The sequence below is a fragment of the Plutella xylostella genome, chromosome 3 (assembly GCF_932276165.1).
Source record: "Plutella xylostella chromosome 3, ilPluXylo3.1, whole genome shotgun sequence".
Classification (NCBI taxonomy): domain Eukaryota; kingdom Metazoa; phylum Arthropoda; class Insecta; order Lepidoptera; family Plutellidae; genus Plutella; species Plutella xylostella.
The window spans coordinates 8,859,198-8,878,985 of NC_063983.1; the positions used below are offsets into that span (position 1 = coordinate 8,859,198).

At 39.0% G+C, this 19,788-nt stretch overlaps 1 protein-coding gene across 1 annotated transcript; it reads right to left on the bottom strand.

Annotated features, from left to right (window-relative positions):
* Nucleotides 1-627: 627 nt before the first annotated feature.
* On the bottom strand, nucleotides 628-19,771 carry LOC105393094 (inositol-3-phosphate synthase). Its single transcript, XM_048624407.1, has 12 exons — nucleotides 19,479-19,771; nucleotides 18,528-18,700; nucleotides 18,109-18,221; nucleotides 17,278-17,435; nucleotides 14,768-14,901; nucleotides 10,395-10,515; nucleotides 9,617-9,767; nucleotides 4,844-4,935; nucleotides 4,436-4,544; nucleotides 3,276-3,452; nucleotides 1,657-1,832; nucleotides 628-1,187 (listed from the first exon to the last, which is right to left on the bottom strand). The coding sequence occupies exons 1-12, from the start codon at nucleotides 19,596-19,598 to the stop codon at nucleotides 1,089-1,091; spliced, it is 1,623 nt and encodes a 540-aa protein (XP_048480364.1). The 5' UTR covers nucleotides 19,599-19,771; the 3' UTR covers nucleotides 628-1,088.
* Nucleotides 19,772-19,788: the final 17 nt, after the last annotated feature.

Here is a 19,788-nt window from a genome sequence, read left to right on the forward strand (position 1 = left end):
TTGCTAAGATAACAATAATACTGGCATAATGTTGTTTAAGTTCTAGGTGTTAGTATTTTATATAAATATCATCACTTACGTCTTCCTCAACAAGATACAATGTTGTTTGAACATTCGTGGGTCTTTTAATACATGTTACGAACTTGCGAGAACTATGATGTAATAGGTTCACATAATATACCTACTTATAAAATCATTTATATCTTGAAACAATACTGTAACACAGATCTCTTCTGTAAAATGTGTAAAAAATTATAAAAAGAAAAATTATCAATTTACTTACATGGCCTCAGTGACTTAAATACTAAAATGTTTACGCACAAAACAAACGTAACATAAAAATAAATTCTCTCATCGTAAATAATATCTGCATATACATATAGGTAATACATATAACATCTTGTGCTAAACTATTACATGGAAACGAAACTCCTATACCTATGGAATATTTAATTGTGTTTCCCCTTGCGATAAATAAGTACATAGGCAGATCTTTAACTAAACTATTACATCGCTTCAAAATGACATAGAATGAATTCTACACATTAAAATAATACAAGCCCCTTAAAGACAATCACAATTTATCCATTACAATCTACGACATAACATTACATAAATAGTTTATATAATGTTATATATACTTATTTTATAATAATTTAATGAGATATATTCGTTTTCAATCGAATTAGAATAGGTAATAGGTACACAATGCCTCGAATCGACCAAATATTTGAAGGAAGTTAAACAATTCCGTGATTGTTTAAACACATTACCAAAGATCAAAAAGGCATAATAGGACCAGAAGGGCTAGCACGGGGTGCATTTAAGACGTGAAAAAAGTTTTGCATCGCGCTCACTAACATCGCGCAGTCTCAAGAGCGAGCGCGACGGAAAACTTTTATCGCGTCTTAATTGCGCCCTGTGCTACACCTACTTCATTCATTAAAGTTCCTAAGATATCATAAATCCTGTTGCTTGTGTTATGCACAAACCATTAAATAAACACCAGATTAATTCCAGCATCGATACAAACGAATGGGTCTGAGAGCTTAGTGTCGTCGAGTAAGGTGGGATTATTACAAGATTGCTCACTGGTCCCCGTTGCTGTGGGAGATCTTCTGCTTCTTAGAGGGGTGGCAGGACGCGAATAGGGCGCCCGAACGAAGCTGCTTCATCATGAACGGGACCTGCGGAATGAGAAAGTGTATTAAGTAGATAAATTGCTCTTTCCATACGAATAGCGACTGCATGGATATGGCTCTAATTTTGAAAGTAATTTTGTTAACTCGGCTTTTCGTGGTCTTAGAGCAGCTTGTGATAAATTACCTTCCTTAGCCCCACCTGCGTAGACCTGGGTTAAGCTAATTAAACACGAGCACCGCCTCAAAGGCTATCAAGCCTTTGAAAATGACATAAGACCGAGTACCAATGGAGTCACCAGAAGGGAAGGGCTAGCACGGAGCGCATTTAAGTCACAAAAGTTTTCCGTCGTGCTCTTGAGGCTGCACGATGTGAGTGAGCGCGATGCAAAAATTATGCCCCGTGCTACTAGCCCAGGTTGTGTCACTTTCCTCTCGCGCCTCTCTCGGTGCCTAGAAGGCCACGTAAAGTGTTTTGCGCAATGACATAGCATGTAGAATTATCAAACTGCTATACCTTATGCTCCAACTGCATGCAAGTAACGGGCGGGAGGCTCAGACACGCCCTGAGCACGCCCTCCACGGCGCGGCGCTGGCTGCCGAGCGCGTTCACCACGGGAGCCCCCCCCGGGACCAGCGGAGCCTTGAGTAGGTACGACAGGATAGAGTAGACCGGGTGCATGGCTGTGTAGTCTGCAAGTAGAAAGGTAGAAAATATTATTATGTTTATATACACAAATTTATTGTATACCCCATATACAGGGTGAGTCTTTCATAGGTAGGTTTCATAAGGTCATTATAACAAAAATTGTTCAGAATGAAAAGCTCTGTAACATACTTCCGGATATGCACCTATGAAAGACTCACCCTATATAAATATTCCACAGCAACACCATTGTAAAGAAACCACAAATAGACCCGCAATTCAATGGTCATAAGCCTCTCCCAAGGGCTTACATGCAACGTTTGCACGTTTATGGTTTACACTCAACAACTCACCTACAATGGTTTTAGATTCTTCAGCAGGTACGACCAGCTCACTACTTTACCACTCTAAAAATGAACTACATATTTATCCTGAGCTAGTTAGAGCCCGAGGGAGCGAACGACACCCGCTGCATCAGCTCAGCCAGCAGCACGAGGTCCAGTATGAGCGGCGTGGCCAGCAGCGAGTCTTCACACGTGTTGTAGCTAGACTCAACGTTACTGTTCTAACAATAAATCCCATATTTACCCTGAAAGCCGGACGGAGCGTATATTTACCTTCAGAGCCCGAGGGAGCGAACGACACCCGCTGCATCAGCTCAGCCAGCAGCACGAGGTCCAGTAAGAGCGGCGTGGCCAGGAGAGAGTCCTCACACGTGTTGTGCATGGCGATGGCTTTGTTACAATAACTCCCATATTTACCCTGAGAGCCAGAGGGAGCGTATATTTACCCTGAGAGCCCGAGGGAGCGAACGCCACCCGCTGCATGAGCTCAGCCAGTAGAACCATGTCCAGTATGAGCGGCGTGGCCAGCAGCGAGTCCTCACACGTGTTGTTTCTAAACCCAATCTAACTCCTCTAACAAAAACTCCCATATTTACCCTGAGAGCCGAATGCAGCGTATATTTACCTTCAGAGCCCGAGGGAGCGAACGACACCCGCTGCATGAGTTCAGCCAGCAGCACGAGGTCCAGTATGAGCGGCGTGGCCAGCAGCGAGTCCTCACACGTGTTGTGCATGGCGATGGTGTTGTAACAATAACTCCCATATTTACCGTCAGAGCCGGTTGGAGCTTATATTTACCGTTAGAGCCCGAAGGAGCGAACGACACCCGCTGCATCAACTCAGCTAACAACACCAGGTCCAGTATGAGCGGCGTGGCCAGCAGCGAGTCTTCACACGTGTTGTGCATGGCGATGGGTTTGTAACAATAACTCCCATATTTACCGTCAGAGCCAGACGGAGCGTATATATTTACCGTTAGAGCCCGAGGGAGCGAATGACACCCGCTGTATCAACTCAGCTAACAACACGAGGTTCAGTATGAGCGGCGTGGCCAGCAGCGAGTCCTCACACGTGTTGTGCATGGCGATGGTGTTGAAACAATAACCCCCATATTTACCCCGAGAGCCGGACGGAGCGTATATTTACCCTGAGAGCCCGAGGGAGCGAACGACACGCGCTGCATCAACTCAGCCAGCAGCACGAGGTCCAGTATGAGCGGCGTGGCCAGCAGCGAGTCCTCACACGTGTTGTGCATGGCGATGGTGTTGGTGCCGTGTAGAAGGATCTCGGAGGTGTACTCGTCCATTGCGCGCTTTGAGTCGCCTGTTAGGGAGAGATCTTTGTATTATTTGGATGAGATATGAGTTGGTAGTACTTGTTAGAATTCTGTGTAAAACAAAAAGTCATTATTTTAAATTGTAGATATTTTTAACGAATTCAGCTGAAAATATGGTCAGCAGACTACAATAAGACTTAACTTTCCAAAAGCATGTTTAAGAAAAATGAACTAAAATGATCAGCTTTACAGGATGCCCGTGAAAGTATGTATCAAACAGAACAGGTCTACCATTAAATAAATAAATTCTTCAGTACGGCCGGGTACAGACAGACACAACTCTACGACAGATATGACTTTCACCTTTTGACCGTATGCGTCGCCATCTTTTAATGTCATCTTAGTATTCAAGGGCATAAAAAAAAAATTGACAACATTTCAAAATTTTATACAGTTGAAATTCGAAAACCATTTAGAGATATGGCTCTAATATTCACAAAAAAAAATGTTTCCGATTTTTCTATTGATTTATTTCAGAGAAAAACATAAAAATCTAAATTATCATTCGTGACATCACGATGTGGCATAATAATTAAACGCGCTTTTACTTCTAAAACATGAACAAAAAAAAACATGTTATGTCACTTTGACAATGACAATGACAAACATCACTCAAATGTCTGTCACTATTATGTGTCCTTGTCAATGACGGAAGTTCGTGATTGGTCCTTGCCACAAAATAAAGTTGAAGTTGAAGTTGATTGGTCCTTGTTCATGTCAAGTTAATGTCATCCAACTTTTTTTTTTAGGTTAGGCAGGCAACGAAAATATTTTTATCCAAAGCCTCGACGTGACGTCACTCATACTATAAATATTTTGAACTTTGAAATTAAAAAAAAATATTAAAACATAGAAATATTAAGAAATAAAAAAATACAGGTCATCTAAATTTGTGATATCTCGTCGAAAATAAAATAAAATCGGTGAGCATTTTATTTGAAATATTGTCAATTGTGTAGCAGATACGTACCTACGTAGGGCACGTATTTGATGACGACCACGTGGTCCGGCTTCTCCCCCGGCTTGTATAAGATGCTGTTGGACGCCACCATGTCGTCTACCACGTTGCTCTTTGAGATCTATGAGAAAAACATTATGTATTAAATTACGTATAAATAAAAGCTGCTGTGAGAGTGAGCCAGACATTACTCACGAAGAACGAGAAATACCGTCTTAGTCGAAATCAAAAGCGCCATCTTTCGCTTTCGTCTAGGGCAGAAAATTTCACTGAATTGCATAGATGGCCACTAAGTATTAATATTGCTTTATGCCTATTGCAGCGGCATTAAAGGGTTGGCTGAATGAAATAAAGACACACATGCTAATAGAGGTTGGATGTGCAGCAGTGGAACGTTATTGGGTGATGACGTTAGCGTACCTCTTTAGAGCGGAACTGCTGCGGTGCGGACAGATTCTTTCCATCGTTGTTGCCCAGGTGGTTGTAGCTCACGATAGAAGTCGGCTTAAGTCCTGCAATAATAGATTGCGTCAATACTATAATATGTATAAAATACCCATCGAGTACATTAGAAATTTAAAACGCATAGAAATATGATACTTATTATCAGATATGTACGTACACTTCATACATTACTCTCCCGTTTTCGACAACACCATGACCGATCTATTCCTTTTCCAACTTTTAGAATCCATGTTAAAATAGTTATCTCAGACAAACCATACTCACATAATTATGCTTTGTGGGAAGTATAATTAATTCAACTAGGCACTGCCATGCTCTCAGATTATCCTTAAGTGGTATCCATGTTCTATGCCAACCTCTACTTCACTCACAGCCAGGAGGGATCCCTTCCTCCTGGGCCTCTAGTACGAGTTTTGCAATTTATATAAACGAAAAAAGTTTTGGTTTTCTTCTGTCACCTGCATACATTAATATTATCTGTCAAAAGTTTCATGATAGTTACCGCTAGAAGCGCCACTTTGTATGTGAGAAAACTGAAACTTTTATAGTTTTCGATGAACTATTGAACCTGTACTAGACGGGCTGAATAGAATACACACCAGCAGCAACAAGAAAGTCGACTAGCACGGACTTGATCTTGGTCTGCCCCGACTTGAAGTTGTCGCCCGCCACCGCCACGCCGCGCGGGCCACTACGCCCGGGACTAGCGAGCTCATGTACCATGTATGTACGAAGAGACCTCTAGGTACCTTAAGGGTATGTATTACCTACTAGAGAATAGGCTGACGACCTACCTTTAGGTTTTTTTTAGGTTTTAGACATTTATTTCCCATAAGAATACAAAATACATATTCACTTAAAATGAGAAAAACATGTTATATAACTATAATATGTACGTACAATATACTCTCACCACTATTTAAAAACTAGTCTAAAAATTACTTAGGTATATAAAAGTAAATCTTAGGTTTCATAATTACTTTAGCACAATTTTAAATAGGTATTTTTTATAGGGTGACGTGTTCCAATACAAATGCTTTAAGGCCTTTCTTAAACAATTTCAGTTTATGCTCCGTTCTGATATTGTTGGGTAGTTTGTTGAACAACTGTGCTCCTTCAAACAATATATTTTTTTTACCGTAGTCTGTGCGCGGTGTTGTAAGCTGTAGGTGATTTTTAGTTCTAGTTTGATATCTATGCTCCCGAGTTTTAAAGGTTATGTTGGAATGGATTAATTTATTTTTAATTTTAAATACCAGTATACAGGTCATATATGTATATAATTGTTTAATGTGCATAATTTTAGTTTGCTTATAGATGGTTTGTGATGGTGTTAAGAAATCATATGAAAATAGTACCTTTATTAATTTATTCTGTGCTATTTGTATCTCCTTAATGTGCGTTTTGGCGGCAGAGCCCCAAACTTCTATGAGGTATTCAATTTGAGGTTTGACAAGACTATTGTAGATAGTGTATCGAACACTGCGAGGTAGACAGCCTGTTATGCCCCTAAGCATGCCGGTAAGTGCTCTGATTTTGGACCTGATTCGTTCTATATGAGCTTGCCATGTAAGTCTTGGATCTAACACTAGGCCTAGGTATTTTTCCTGGGTAGATTTGCTCAATATATCGCCATCGATGGTTAATGGTTCATGATTCGGTATAATTTTGTTTTTGGCTGTGAATACCATGTAACAAGTTTTTGATGTGTTTATGGTTAGAAGGTTGTATTTGAACCAAGTTGACAGTTTATCAAGATCTTCTTGAGCTTCTGAAATTATATCATTCATTTTATTACCAAAATAAAATAGACATGTGTCGTCCGCATATAAAGTAATCTTACCACGTAATCCTATATCACATATATTATTAACATAAATCAGAAAGAGTATTGGTCCTAATATTGATCCTTGCGGGACGCCACATGTTATTTTATGAGAGCTGCTTTGAGTGAGAGGTATTAATTTTAACGGTTTGATATCTGTTAGTTAGGTATGATTCAAAGATTTTGTGTGCTTGACCAGTTATACCTATTTCATTTAGTTTATTTAGTAAAAGCTTGTGACTCACTGTGTCAAATGCTTTTCTCAAATCAATGAATATACCAAGAACTATGTTTTTCCTATCGATGCTGGATCTAATATCTGTTACTAAATCTACGGTTGCTGATAACGTATTGGATTGTGGTCGAAAACCGTACTGACGATCATTAAGTATATTATTTTGTGTCATATGATGTTCTAAGCGTGTATGTATTACTTTCTCAAAAACTTTAGATGGCACCGGTAAAACTGAAACTGGTCTATAGTCTCCAGGTATTGATTTATTTCCGGATTTAAACACAGGAGAAACTTTAGCCACTTTCATGTCGTCTGGGAACTCTCCATCATTCATGCATTTATTTAGACTATAAGCAAGTTTCTCCGCTATAATATCCTTTATGCACTTGTAACTCTTGGTACTTATACCATCTACGCCGGTACTGGTATTAGAATCTAATTTAGTGATAATTTTACTTATTTCATCTGGTGTGCATGGTGTAAAGTCTACGAGCTGAGCGTTTATTATTTTTGGTTTGATTGACTCTTTATCAGACAACGGATATTTCGATGTTATTTTATCAGCTAATGTTGAACCTATCGTGGAAAAAAGGAGTTGAAGCATTCACATATGCCTGGTAAATCAGTTATGGTACCAGATTCGGTAACTAATTGTGAAGGAGCACTAGTTGTTTTTACTTTGTTATTGCATAGGCTGTTAATTAATTCCCACATTTTCTTTGGTTTTTTTGAACATAAATTGAACTTGTTCTGATAGTACTTATTCTTGGCTTTCATTATTGTTTTGGTAACTTGGTTTCTCTGTTTGATTAGCTGTCCTCTCAATACTTCATTATCGGGATCTTCCTTATTTTTTTGCCATAGATAGTTTCTTTGGGATATTTCTATGGATACCTTTAACTTAGATACGCCACGCTCGGGACTAGCATGCTCATGCATCATGTACGTACGAAGGGACCTCTATGTACCTTAATGGAGCTATGTACTACCTACCTAAGGCGCAAAACACACAGAAATGGCATAAGGCGAATGCGCGGCACATACTTTAGAACGGGCCGCTTACCTACATTATGTAGTGAAACATTTTGAAGCGGGAAGATACCTGTGCCGCGCCTTCACCTTATAAATAAATAAAATAAAAATCGTTTATTTCAGACAATGAGGTCCATATAAGTATAAAATCAGTCATTAATTATAAATCTTACATTAAATACTTAAAACAATTTAAAAAGAAATCAAATAATATAATATTGATTACTTAGATTTAAATTAATAAATTAAATTAAACTAAATAAACTGAATTATATAAATTAAATTAAATTGAACTCAGACTAGTCTCTTAAAAGATCATATGACCCTCCTCACCAAACACTTCCACAGGGAGAACGTCAGGTCATCAGCCACTGTTTTCAGAATGCTGTTGTGACTGTCCCGCACTCTGTTGATCAGGGATACTGTTTTTTTCCGAATGATGGCGTGGAAGCCATCCGTTTGGTATTCGGCAAACATCCCCGATGCACTGCAGAAGCGAGGCAGTCCCAGCAGCATTCTAAAGATGTTATTGTATTGGATACGCAGGATATCCAGCGATCTTTTAGTATGGTCTACCCACAGACTCCCGGTGTAGAAACTCTGGCAATACGCTTTAAACAGGGTTAGCTTAACCTCTTCACTACACCGGTAGAATCTGCGGACAAGCATGTTACCCCTGATCGCTAGAGCCCTACGTTCCCTCTCAATATCAGCATCGTCTTTAAGGTCCTCGGCAATGACGTGACCCAGATATTTGAATTTGTTCACCCTTTTTATACTTTTGCCATTCAAAGTGATATAAGGTGAACTATCCTGGCACTTACCGGGGGCCCCAAAGACGATGTACTCACACTTTCTTACATTGTAAGCGAGGCCATGTTCTGCAGCATATCTCTCACAAATTGCCAAGAGCTCTCGAAGACCACCCACAGTTGGGCTCAGCAGCACCATGTCATCCGCGTAGCTTAGGTTATTCACGCTTACGCCCCCTATACTACAGCCAACTCGGGTGCCGCTCAGCCCAACAATGAGGTCGTTAACATATACGTTGAAGAGCTTGTGAGACGTCAACCCCCCTTGCCGCACCCCGCAATCCAACACATATGGCTCCGAGAGGGAGCCAGCCCACCTCTTTGACTGACTAGAGTACCAGTACTGAAACATACTTATGATTTCCACCGGCACCCCCCTGTCACCTAGCTTACCCCACAGCACGTCATATGAAACTAAGTCAAACGCTTTGGAGAGGTCCAGGAAACAGGCGTATACCGGTGTATTTCGTTTTGTGTAGTACTGAACAGCATGCTTGAGACTTAATATCGCGCTTTCAGTGGAAAGTCCAGATCTGAACCCAAATTGCGCGTCATGTAAGTGCAGGTGCCTTATGCCTTTTCTGTGTAATTCTCGAGAATCGCCATACCTTTAGCTTAGGATCGCTTGAATAATACCCGCATATTCACACGACGAGTTGCGCACGGGATATGGTTTTCAAATCTACTAGTATGGATTTGCGCAACGTTAAATTAGAATACCAGGAGAACATCCATTGTTCAGCCCATGAGGTCATTTTACACTTGAGAGCGCTATGTTTACACTGGAGAACTTTTTACATCCTAGAATATAATACAAAACATACCAGCAGCAACAAGAAAGTCGACCAGCACAGACTTGATCTTGGTCTGCCCCGACTTGAAGTCGTCGCCCGCCACCGCCACGCCGCGCCGCTCCGCTCGGTCAACTACACCCGGGACTAGCGTGTTCTGGGGCGAGCCGTTTATGTAGCAACACTGTGGGGGAACAAGACGGCATTAGACACTCGTGTTAGTATTTATGTAGCTATAGTTTTTCTTTACTTTTATTTCTTTATGTTTAAGGTTGCCTGTAAGAGATCGCTCTTAGCGATAAGGCCACCTATTGTTCATTGTTCCTAGTTTATAAGTTCTCTTTGTGTTTTAATTTGTGGTGACCAAACCAATAAAGATATATTCTATTCTAGTCTATCACATTGCGGGTGTTTTTACACATATACATATATCACTGTAATAATCCTCGAAGGTGTAGTCGGAGGTAACTCGCAATGGATCATCCCATTTTTTGTTGTACATTTGTACCCACGTGATACATAAAGTCGCGCGTACATCTAGATTCTAGATGTACGAATTGTACGATGCATGTAAGGTCACAAATTTACTTGAATTCTATTCTATGAATAGTACAATTTTTTATAACGAATACATTGGCACATGCCTGCATTTGAACAATTCAGGGTCGAAATCTTATCCGTTATGCCACCACGACTCTTTCACGCAACCTTCTGATGAACTTTTGTTATACCGCAAAATTATTTAGTGGCCCTTCTCGAATGCCATTTAAATTCTATTCAACAAATAATTATGATAATAGTTGTTACTGACCCCCTCATCAATAGCTGCGAGTGCGAAGATGGTGGACGGCGAGATCTCGGGGTGGTTGTTGCGAAGCGCCTTCTCGATGTTGTCTGAAGTGTCGTGCACACCCGCCGTCACGTCGCAGTAGCTGCGGAGGAGTAAATACATACATTATTTAGTGAAGGGAAGCATAGAAATTGACGTTCTAATACATTTTATATGAACTATAATGGGGTACAATGCCGTATTTTTATATGAAACACATACTAGTGAAATCTGTACAATCAAAGGAGGATTTGACAGTAGTCCAAGAAATGGTGACAACTTAAAACATTTTAAGGGTCTGCAATAGGGAATCGAGGGTTGGCATTGTCATAGAATTATGTAGTAAATGATGCTCTACAGCCTTGAAAAAAATCACACAGGTAGTTGAAGAGTCTAGCTAGGTGCTGAATGATTCGAATTTAAGTAAATGATTATGGATAACTGTAAATTAATTTCAGAATATCAAGAAAAACCAGTCAATCACACTCCCGTATTGTAACAACTGTGTCGTAATTATTAAGAATTTTCATATGATTTTTATCATATTATAAAGTTAAAGGCTTGGACTAGGCGCTAAATACCTTGTTTTTTAATAAACACACACTTATTTTGTGTAAATTAATCCCAAACTTGAGCAATTTTTTCCCTCAAATCTTCATACAAATATCTATGGCGGCTTTCTGTGTTATAAAATCATAAACACAAGTGACGTTTGACTCAGTTGGCCGCTGGCCTCCAAAGAAGGGTCACGTCGGTTTAGGCAGCACTGACAGCTCGCGATCTTATCGTGTACAGATACAAAATCACTGCACATTGGTTGTCATTGCACTTTTTCAACTTTTATGACACCAACATAATTTGATTTGAAATTGAGGAAGCATAATTCTTCCAGTATATTCAATACATTAAATTAAATTAGATAGTGTGCAATATTCTCGTGATATTAGAGTCTCGTAAAGGTCTGATGAGGAGCAGGAATATAGCGAATGGATCTAAGTGATGACAATACGCACGAACATTAGGTTAGGGATCAAAAATACAGTCTCTTGGTGCTGGTTGAGGTATGGTCTCGTGAGGATCTGATGAGGGCAGTAACACGGTGGTGGCTCAATTTTATTTCAAAGATCGAGTTTGGGCTATTGAGTATGTTTTTCAGAGAGAGAGAAAGAGATTTTGTTTTTCCTCTGGATGTGTAAGGTTTACTGGGTTTACTAAGTTCATTCTGTTAATGGCATCAAGTTGTTATGTGTTCATAAGTAATAATTATTTATTAACAAAATGCTGTTGATTCTCCACGAAAATGTAAAAATAAAAATAAATTCGTAACGTAAAATTGTCAATGACGGAATTTCTTCTATAGACAGTAGCCACAAAAAAAACAAACGATAGATGGCGTGATTTGAAGATAAAGATACATTTTTTCGACACATAGACAGCAACAACAAAAAAATACAGATTTAAAGAAAAGAAACACATACTTATACAAAACAACAAAGAAAAAAAAAGGATACACATCAAAATAACTGGAAAAAATATAAGCCCCAATTTACTTGTGTGGGACAGGGAGTACCATAATATTTTTTTTGGGTACTCCCCATCTATGCGAAATATAAGCTTGATATCTTTACCCGTTTCTGAGAAAAAGGGCGGTGACAGACAGTCAGTCAGACAGACGGACAACAAAGAGATCCGATAACGGTTGCTTTTTTTCTTTTGACGTTCGAAACCCTAAAATTAAGTAAAAATATTATGCTGCCAAAAAATGTACTTACAGGTATTGAAAAAGCGGTATATAAACAAATTATACCAGCAGAGGGTTCACCATTTAGCTGAATGTTACTTAGAAAACGGCCTTGAGTGGCGGTCAAGTTGGTCCCCGCCTGCGATACTTTCCATTAACATTGGGACTCGTTTTCATGTTTTTAGCGTACAGTCAGGTTTTTAGTTTTTTATAATTGTATTTTTTTATTTGTAACTTTTTAGTTGTTTTTATTTTATGAAATTTTACGTCGGTAGGTATTTCATGATAATTTTTTATTTCAATAATTTTGGTGTTGTTATTTAAATACCTTCAATATGCATATTTTTGTAATGTGAAAATCAAGCCCTTTCATTTGATACCTTACACGGCAAAGTTGAATTATTATTTTTTCGATCATCACGTTATGTCCTCAAGAGGGCGCTATGTACATTTTAATTGAACGTCACATAGCCTATAGCCATCGCGCCATCAATACGCTTCTAACAATACCTCATACATCAAAATCTATCAAGCCGTTTAGGCTACAGGAGGGAACAAAGAAACAGACAAACATACATATATACATACATACAATCAAAAAACATTACCCTCCTCCTTCGGCAGTCGGGTAAAAAGGAGTAACACAATTAAGGCAAATCTCGTAGAACAAAAGTTGTTCAGAATGACCCCTTGAGTCATCCCCTTTTGGCTTAGTACAGCCCTTTTGCGACACTATGTATTTACTTTGCTTTGTTGTCGGGGTTCAGTTGGCTGGAGGATGCCCGAAACTTATTATCTACACTTTAATACTTTTAGTTACCTTTCTACAAGTAAATACCACATTTGTTTGAGAAAGCTAATCGGGTTCCGAGTATAGAGTAAAGTGGCACCCCTATTAATTTCTACTCTTTCCTGGTGCCTACCAGTGTAAGAATTATACTTACTTACCCTAAAATCACCCAAAATGTACTTGAACATAATTGTCAATAAAGTTGGCGAGTAAAAGTTTATCGACCCACTGTGCAAACTTACATGTGTGCGTGTCACTGCCTGTGCTGTGTGAAGAGCATTGAAAACCCAAAATTGGGGCGGCACGTCACCCTGTACGGGCCCTTAAGAAGGTATTACAATAATGGTTGTTACTATAGGTATTTATATCATATATGACGGCCTGATGATTATAATGATGATGAGAAATATAAACTAAATTTAATTTTGCCAAATCAAATGCACGCTTTACACAGGTCTAATTTTTTCCCACATGATCATTTGTCTGATTAGAATCTACAAGTTCATTAAAATTCAGCACAAAAAATACAGCCACTTAATATTCAAAACACGTGTTCTATGCTTTTACCGCTACTATTGCTCTCTTAGTAACAAAAACTGTAAAATTTTACATAAATACGTGTATTATTTTTTATATAGATACGTAAGCAAATTATATTCGGTCTAATAAGGTATCGTCATAGAAATGTGATAGCTTTGCGTTCCACTAATAGCGCAAAATTAATTAATTTCGCTGACTTTTGAAAGAAGATATACCTACCTACTAAAACGGTATGCCTGTGACTAACACAAGTTAATGACCTGCACCTAGGTTCATTAACATCATTAGCTATGTACGTGGAAGATTAGAGAAAAGTATTAGGCATTCAACTAATTTTAGAACATAAATTATTATCATCTATATTTCGATACTCGCATATTATTAAGTACACGATACGTTATACTTACCTAACCTAACCCTAGTACTACATAGAGCAGGTAAGTACCTACTCTACTTTCCACTGAAACATTTGTAAATGGGATATATGTGTCGTATACAAAAGGAGATCCCGGGTATAAACTGTACCTTACTAACTATATAGAGAAAATGTTATTATTATTAGTTTCAGGTTGTTATAATATACATTACGTAGAGTACAGAGGGAGGGTAGTTGTGACCCAGTTCTATTTATAGCACTCAGTCGATCGATACCCTTGAATTCTGGATGTACGCGTGTGTTTAACCTCAGGATTTACTTGTTGCATAACTATCGATATGTCCACCAACCCGCACTTGGCCAGCGTGGTGGACTAGGCCTAAACCCTTCCTTCATTGGAAGGAGACCCGTGCCCCAGCAGTGGGGACGTAATGGGTCGTGATGGATAACTATCGATGGTGATTGTATGAAGAAGACCGAGGACCGAATGTTGTGAAGCTGTTTGGGTGAGGCCTGTGTCCAGCAGTGGCCAGTTATTGGATGATAATGTTGAATATACACTTATGTATTACAAACACTTCCGCCGCCGCACCGATTTACCGCACGACCAATTTAATAAAATCTCCCCATATTATAGTTTTACATTATCCCTGAGTGTTATAATGCTCTCCAAAGGAGACGTGAAAATGGCGCGTTTCCTACAAATATATTACACATATTTTAAAAAATGAATACTAGGATAGGCTGTTTTGAACAGCATGCGGCACGCCATTTTCACGCGTTAGAATTAATACTTATATGACCGCATGCGGGGCAATGCCGCGTGCGTAATTAAATCCGCATACTGTTAAAAACAGCCATACCTAGCACGTGCTAGTAACACTAGCAGTGGCCTATATAAAACTCACCGTTCAGTATTAGCGGTCCACAGCACGAACACTTTGTCCAGCTTGTTCTTGTCTCTGAAATCGCGAATGTCGGCCCTTACTTGCTGGTACTGCTCGAACTTGGAGCCCTTGATGAGGTTAGTGGCGCGGTCGGCCTGCGGAACAAACGGTGTTTAAAAAAGGGTAATGGAAGCCAAAAGGGTTGCTGCGCTGTCGAATTCCCTATCGACAAGTATCAAATTCTAATAGACCTATATATCTACTGTGCCTACTAATCAGTTTGTTACTGGGCATGAGCCTCTTGTGTTATGCCACATTCTTCGTGCTTGTGGCAATATGCAGGTTGGAGATAAAAAACTAATCGCAGACATAAAAGCAAGAGTTTTAGGATATATTGTTATTTAAAAGGTGTGACGGAAACAAAATGTAAGCGAATCAATTAGACATAACATTCTTCGAAAGATCGTAACACAAAACCTGGGTAGGACATTCAAATGTTTTATAAACAGAAACGCTCGCCTTCGCAGGAAAATCACTGGCTTCGATTCATTCCATGCCATTTGTAAACTACGATCACTCATCGCCATTCATTTTGAAAGAATATAGATGCGTGATTTTTGTTTTGTCTGAGTTCGATATTATGAGATCACATTTGACTGAATAAACTTCTGGCTACTATGAACTGGAAGAAAATGTTGATGTATGATGAAAGTACCTACTGTATGTTTAAGAAAACCTAAAAAAGTACCTACCTAAAAGTAGGTAGACCATAGAGCGTTTGAAAAATCTTAGCTTTAGATTTAGATTAAACTAGAAGATAGAACGTAGTAATGGTCAAGGTCGACGTCAAATGCATATAGAGCAGAATGCATATTCATGGCTTGGAATAGGCACTGCCTGATGGCTATTAAGTGCATAATCCATTACGTTATTTTGTTAGTATTTACAAATTGTACATGCACGGAAATCAACGATTTTCGTTCACCAGGTACAATTCCTGATGTAAGATTGAGAGATTCAACAAAATTTACTTACGGTGGCGGCTTATGTGCGTAGCAGTACCTACTTATTTATTGTACAAATACAATGTGCAATTTGTGCATAGTAACATCCGCATTCCCATAGTTCCTAATCGATGTATATGTATAGGTATTACATATTTTATAACCCAGTTACACGACTTACACGTGTTGTTCATTATAAGGCTCGACTTAATTTTATTACAGGAAAATATATGGGATTTTAATTTGCTGTGACGTGGCATTGCATTATTCTCGTTAAACTTAGCTACAAATTTTCTAATACTCATAAACGTGAAAATCACTGGAAAACATCAGTAACGCAGTATTTATTAAAAGGAGTAGGCTTGTATGTAGTGACTATATGAAAACTGATGACGCTATGATGATACACACAAGCCTTAAACAGACATAATTCCTAGGTCTTACGTATGCACTTAAATAGCAGATCATACGATGTCTAGCATGGTCACGCGACAAACAACATTATTAATCTTACGTATAAGCAAGTAAGAATATAGGTACCGACTATTTTATGGGTTCATACAATGTGCACTTTATTATGTACCTATTTGTCATAAACGCAATATAAAACTACGAATTACCTACTTAAGGTTTACGTACTTAGTTTTGTATGGTTTCCTTATCGATAGTATTAGTCCCTATAAATAAATTTCGCATGAATCTATGACCATATTGAAGTGCGTCATGTAAAAATAGATATATTAATATTATGGTTGCAAGTTTGTAAGCCCAAACAGCTGTTTGGCACGCCATCAGTGCATTGTATCTATGGACCTACACACGTTTTCAATTCTTGGCAGTCAGAAGTGTTGATTAGAAATATTACAGTGTCCGTTTCCAGGTAAAAACAGGTATAGGCTAAACATTGTATCTAATCTAAAATATACAGTACTTATCAAATAGGCAGAAGTATATTTCAGATCATAATTATGCAAATCGCAAAAGGCCTGTATTTCAGTATAACTGTTGCCCGCGTCAAGGCCGTACCCAGGATTTCAGCTAGGGGGGGGGGGGGGGGGCAGCTCAGACCTGTTCCGAGATGATGGTCGGTCGGGTTATATTGAAACATTATAGATAAAAGAATATTAAATCAAAATATCTGACTGAAAAGAAAAGATACTTTGTTTCCAACACTTCATATTGCGCACAGTAAGTAACACGTTTTTAATTCCCACTTGTAAGGAAAATTTACGTATATTTTATCTTCTAGGGGGGGATTCTTCTGCTCCTACCTGGGTACGCCCTTGGCCCGCGTGCTGTAAATTTTTTCCGTGTGAATTCTGGGATAAAAAGGTCGTCAACTTTAGCGTCTATAATATTAAAATTTTGAGTAACAAACTCAACAACTTTTGAGTTCATTCTATTTAATGAAATTTGGTATGGAGTTAGCTGACGCCCTGAATTAATGTGTAGACTACTTTTTATCCCAGAACCACGAAATAACTTTGCAGCCAGCTAGAAAAAAATCGTATTGTGATTCCCACTCACCTGATTAGCAGCTATAAAGTCTGGATCATAGATGGCCGGTCGCGGCTTCATGGCAGACATCTCCTTCTTGAGCTTCTGCTGCAGGTCGAAGTCCAGGACCTTCGCGCGCGCCATCGACTCCGCCAGGTTCAGCGGGCTGATGTCCCACCCGTCGATCACTAGGGGGAATAGGTGAGGATGTATAGCAAGAAAACAAAGGCTCAAAGCCAATGATAAAGTAAAAAAATGTATTCGTCATTTCAAAAAAAGGTTTGAAGATAACCCAATCCTTAAATCACTAGGGCCGAATCGGAATCATTGGGCGATGGGATTTGTCAATGTTAATTGTTTAAAAAATTACTCATGTCGTTAGTAAAATGAATAACTCCACCGAATATGGATTTCTGGGAAACAGGAGACACTGTTTTATGTTGCTGGAACATCCCTGGGTGGTCTAATTTTAGTGGAATCTCGTTAGGTCATTATCTTGAATGCTTTCAGGTATAATAGCAGTCTCATAATTGGTTGGGAACATGCAATATCGGTGAAAACATACAATCAGCAGTCAAGTACTTATCTTGTAAGGGCTTGCATAAGTCACAGTACACAGCTTTTAGTTGATTTAGGCAGTCTCACTGCCCCATCGAAAAGCATTTTTATCTACCCGATAAATTCGTATTTAACCGAGCCAAACACAATAATGTGATTGGGACTCAGAACAGCGAAGTTTGTCTTTGCTTCATCATGAACAAAATTTTGAAACTGGCAGATTGGTGCCGGAAGACAGCTATTTACGTTCAAAAGCACCTAACTTATGTAAGCTGAAGTATGTAAAGTATGACTACCACTTACCCAGGTCATCAGGGTGCACCATGGGCAGCATCTGGCTCATGGGTATGTAAACTTCCTGTCCCTTCTCATCGATGCCCAGACGCACGGTCGAGGCCTGCGTTATTGAGCCATACCTGGTGAGAATTTACATGCTTAGTTGTTTCTCTTTACACATGGTTTATGGATTTGATTTATTAATAGATTTCCATGTGAGCTTTGCATCATCTTGAGAGGATTTCCCATGGGAATTTCAGGATAAAAATAGATTATAGCACTCAGGGATAATGTAGCTTTATAATGGTGAAAGATATGGTAAATATTTTTGATTACACCCTTACAGGATTAAAGCTATCCTGCAAGACTAAACAAATCTATGTAAAATTAAACTATGTAAGTACATAATATCAAATGTATTATTAAGGCTACAGTTTCAGTCTCACCAGTTAGAGTCCATCTGTCCATTCTTGGTGTTCCACGACAGTTGTTGTCTGTTAGCGAGCACGGCGGCTGTGAACGTGGACCCGTTGTTCCCGCCCCAACCCACCAGCATCACCCCCACCTTGGGTACTTTCCTCTCCGTGCGGATTGATAGTGACACGCTGAATGGGGTAACCTGGGTAGAGATGGTATGACTGTTGATTAGGAATGTTTTTTTCTTTTAACTACGACTATCAGTTTGCCTTGCTGGATATAATAATACCCTAGGCCTTCCTAAAGAGTTGAGTTCATTAACTTATTTATTACTAGCATAAGGACATGCCCAACCACTCTAGAAAATGACACACTCACATTGGCCCTAAAATCTCATATATCTGTCATAATTTGCATGAATTAGGACCAGCGTGCTGGTGTCATATTATATTGAAAAAACATTCTGATGGGTGTTTCCTTCGGAATCCTTCCTTTTGAAATCATTGGTTGAGTTATAATTTTTTTTTAAGTTTATTAAATATATTTTCCAAACGGATTCCATTCCAACAACACAGTTATCTTGTTAGGATATGGATCTAATAAGAAAAGTGGCAACGTAGGGCATCAAAAAACTAAATGCACGACATCTACGCGTCAAAGCACGTTTCCTCCGTGTCATTCAATCAGCGGTGCAGTGCCGCCGGCCGGCGCGTGAACTTGCATCAATGGTCAAGTTCAAGGTCGGCCGAAATAAAATGCGTTCAAGTTCATTCACTATCATTAAATGCAGTAGCTTTAACACACTACGTTTTAATGTTATTATCTTCATCTATGATTCAAGAATATGCAGTGATTTCATGGGATTTAAACAGAATTATTACGGATTTCCAGGAAAAATGGCAAATCAATAAGGATAAAATTCCGTCAGCAACTAGTGGTATTTAAAGTGGATAGATGTAATGTTCAGTGAGGAAACTTACCACAACTTCATCCTCATTCTTAGTAACTAAGGCTTCTTCGTATCTATACTCCGAATGTATGTAATCTTCGGTGTATTTTAAATTCGGACTGGAAACTACCAAGTTTGCCGCCTTCTCCATAGTTATTGTTCCCGATTTAAAAGACCGTTAATAAAGTCTTAAACGTAGCACTTCTTAGTAGTACTACAGACAGGACCGAATTGGTTTTTATTTAATATTTGCAAAATTTATTATTTACAAAGCCAAAGGACGTGCAGCGTGACCGGCTTCAGCTTTGAAAATAAAACAAATTGAATGAACGAAGAAAACT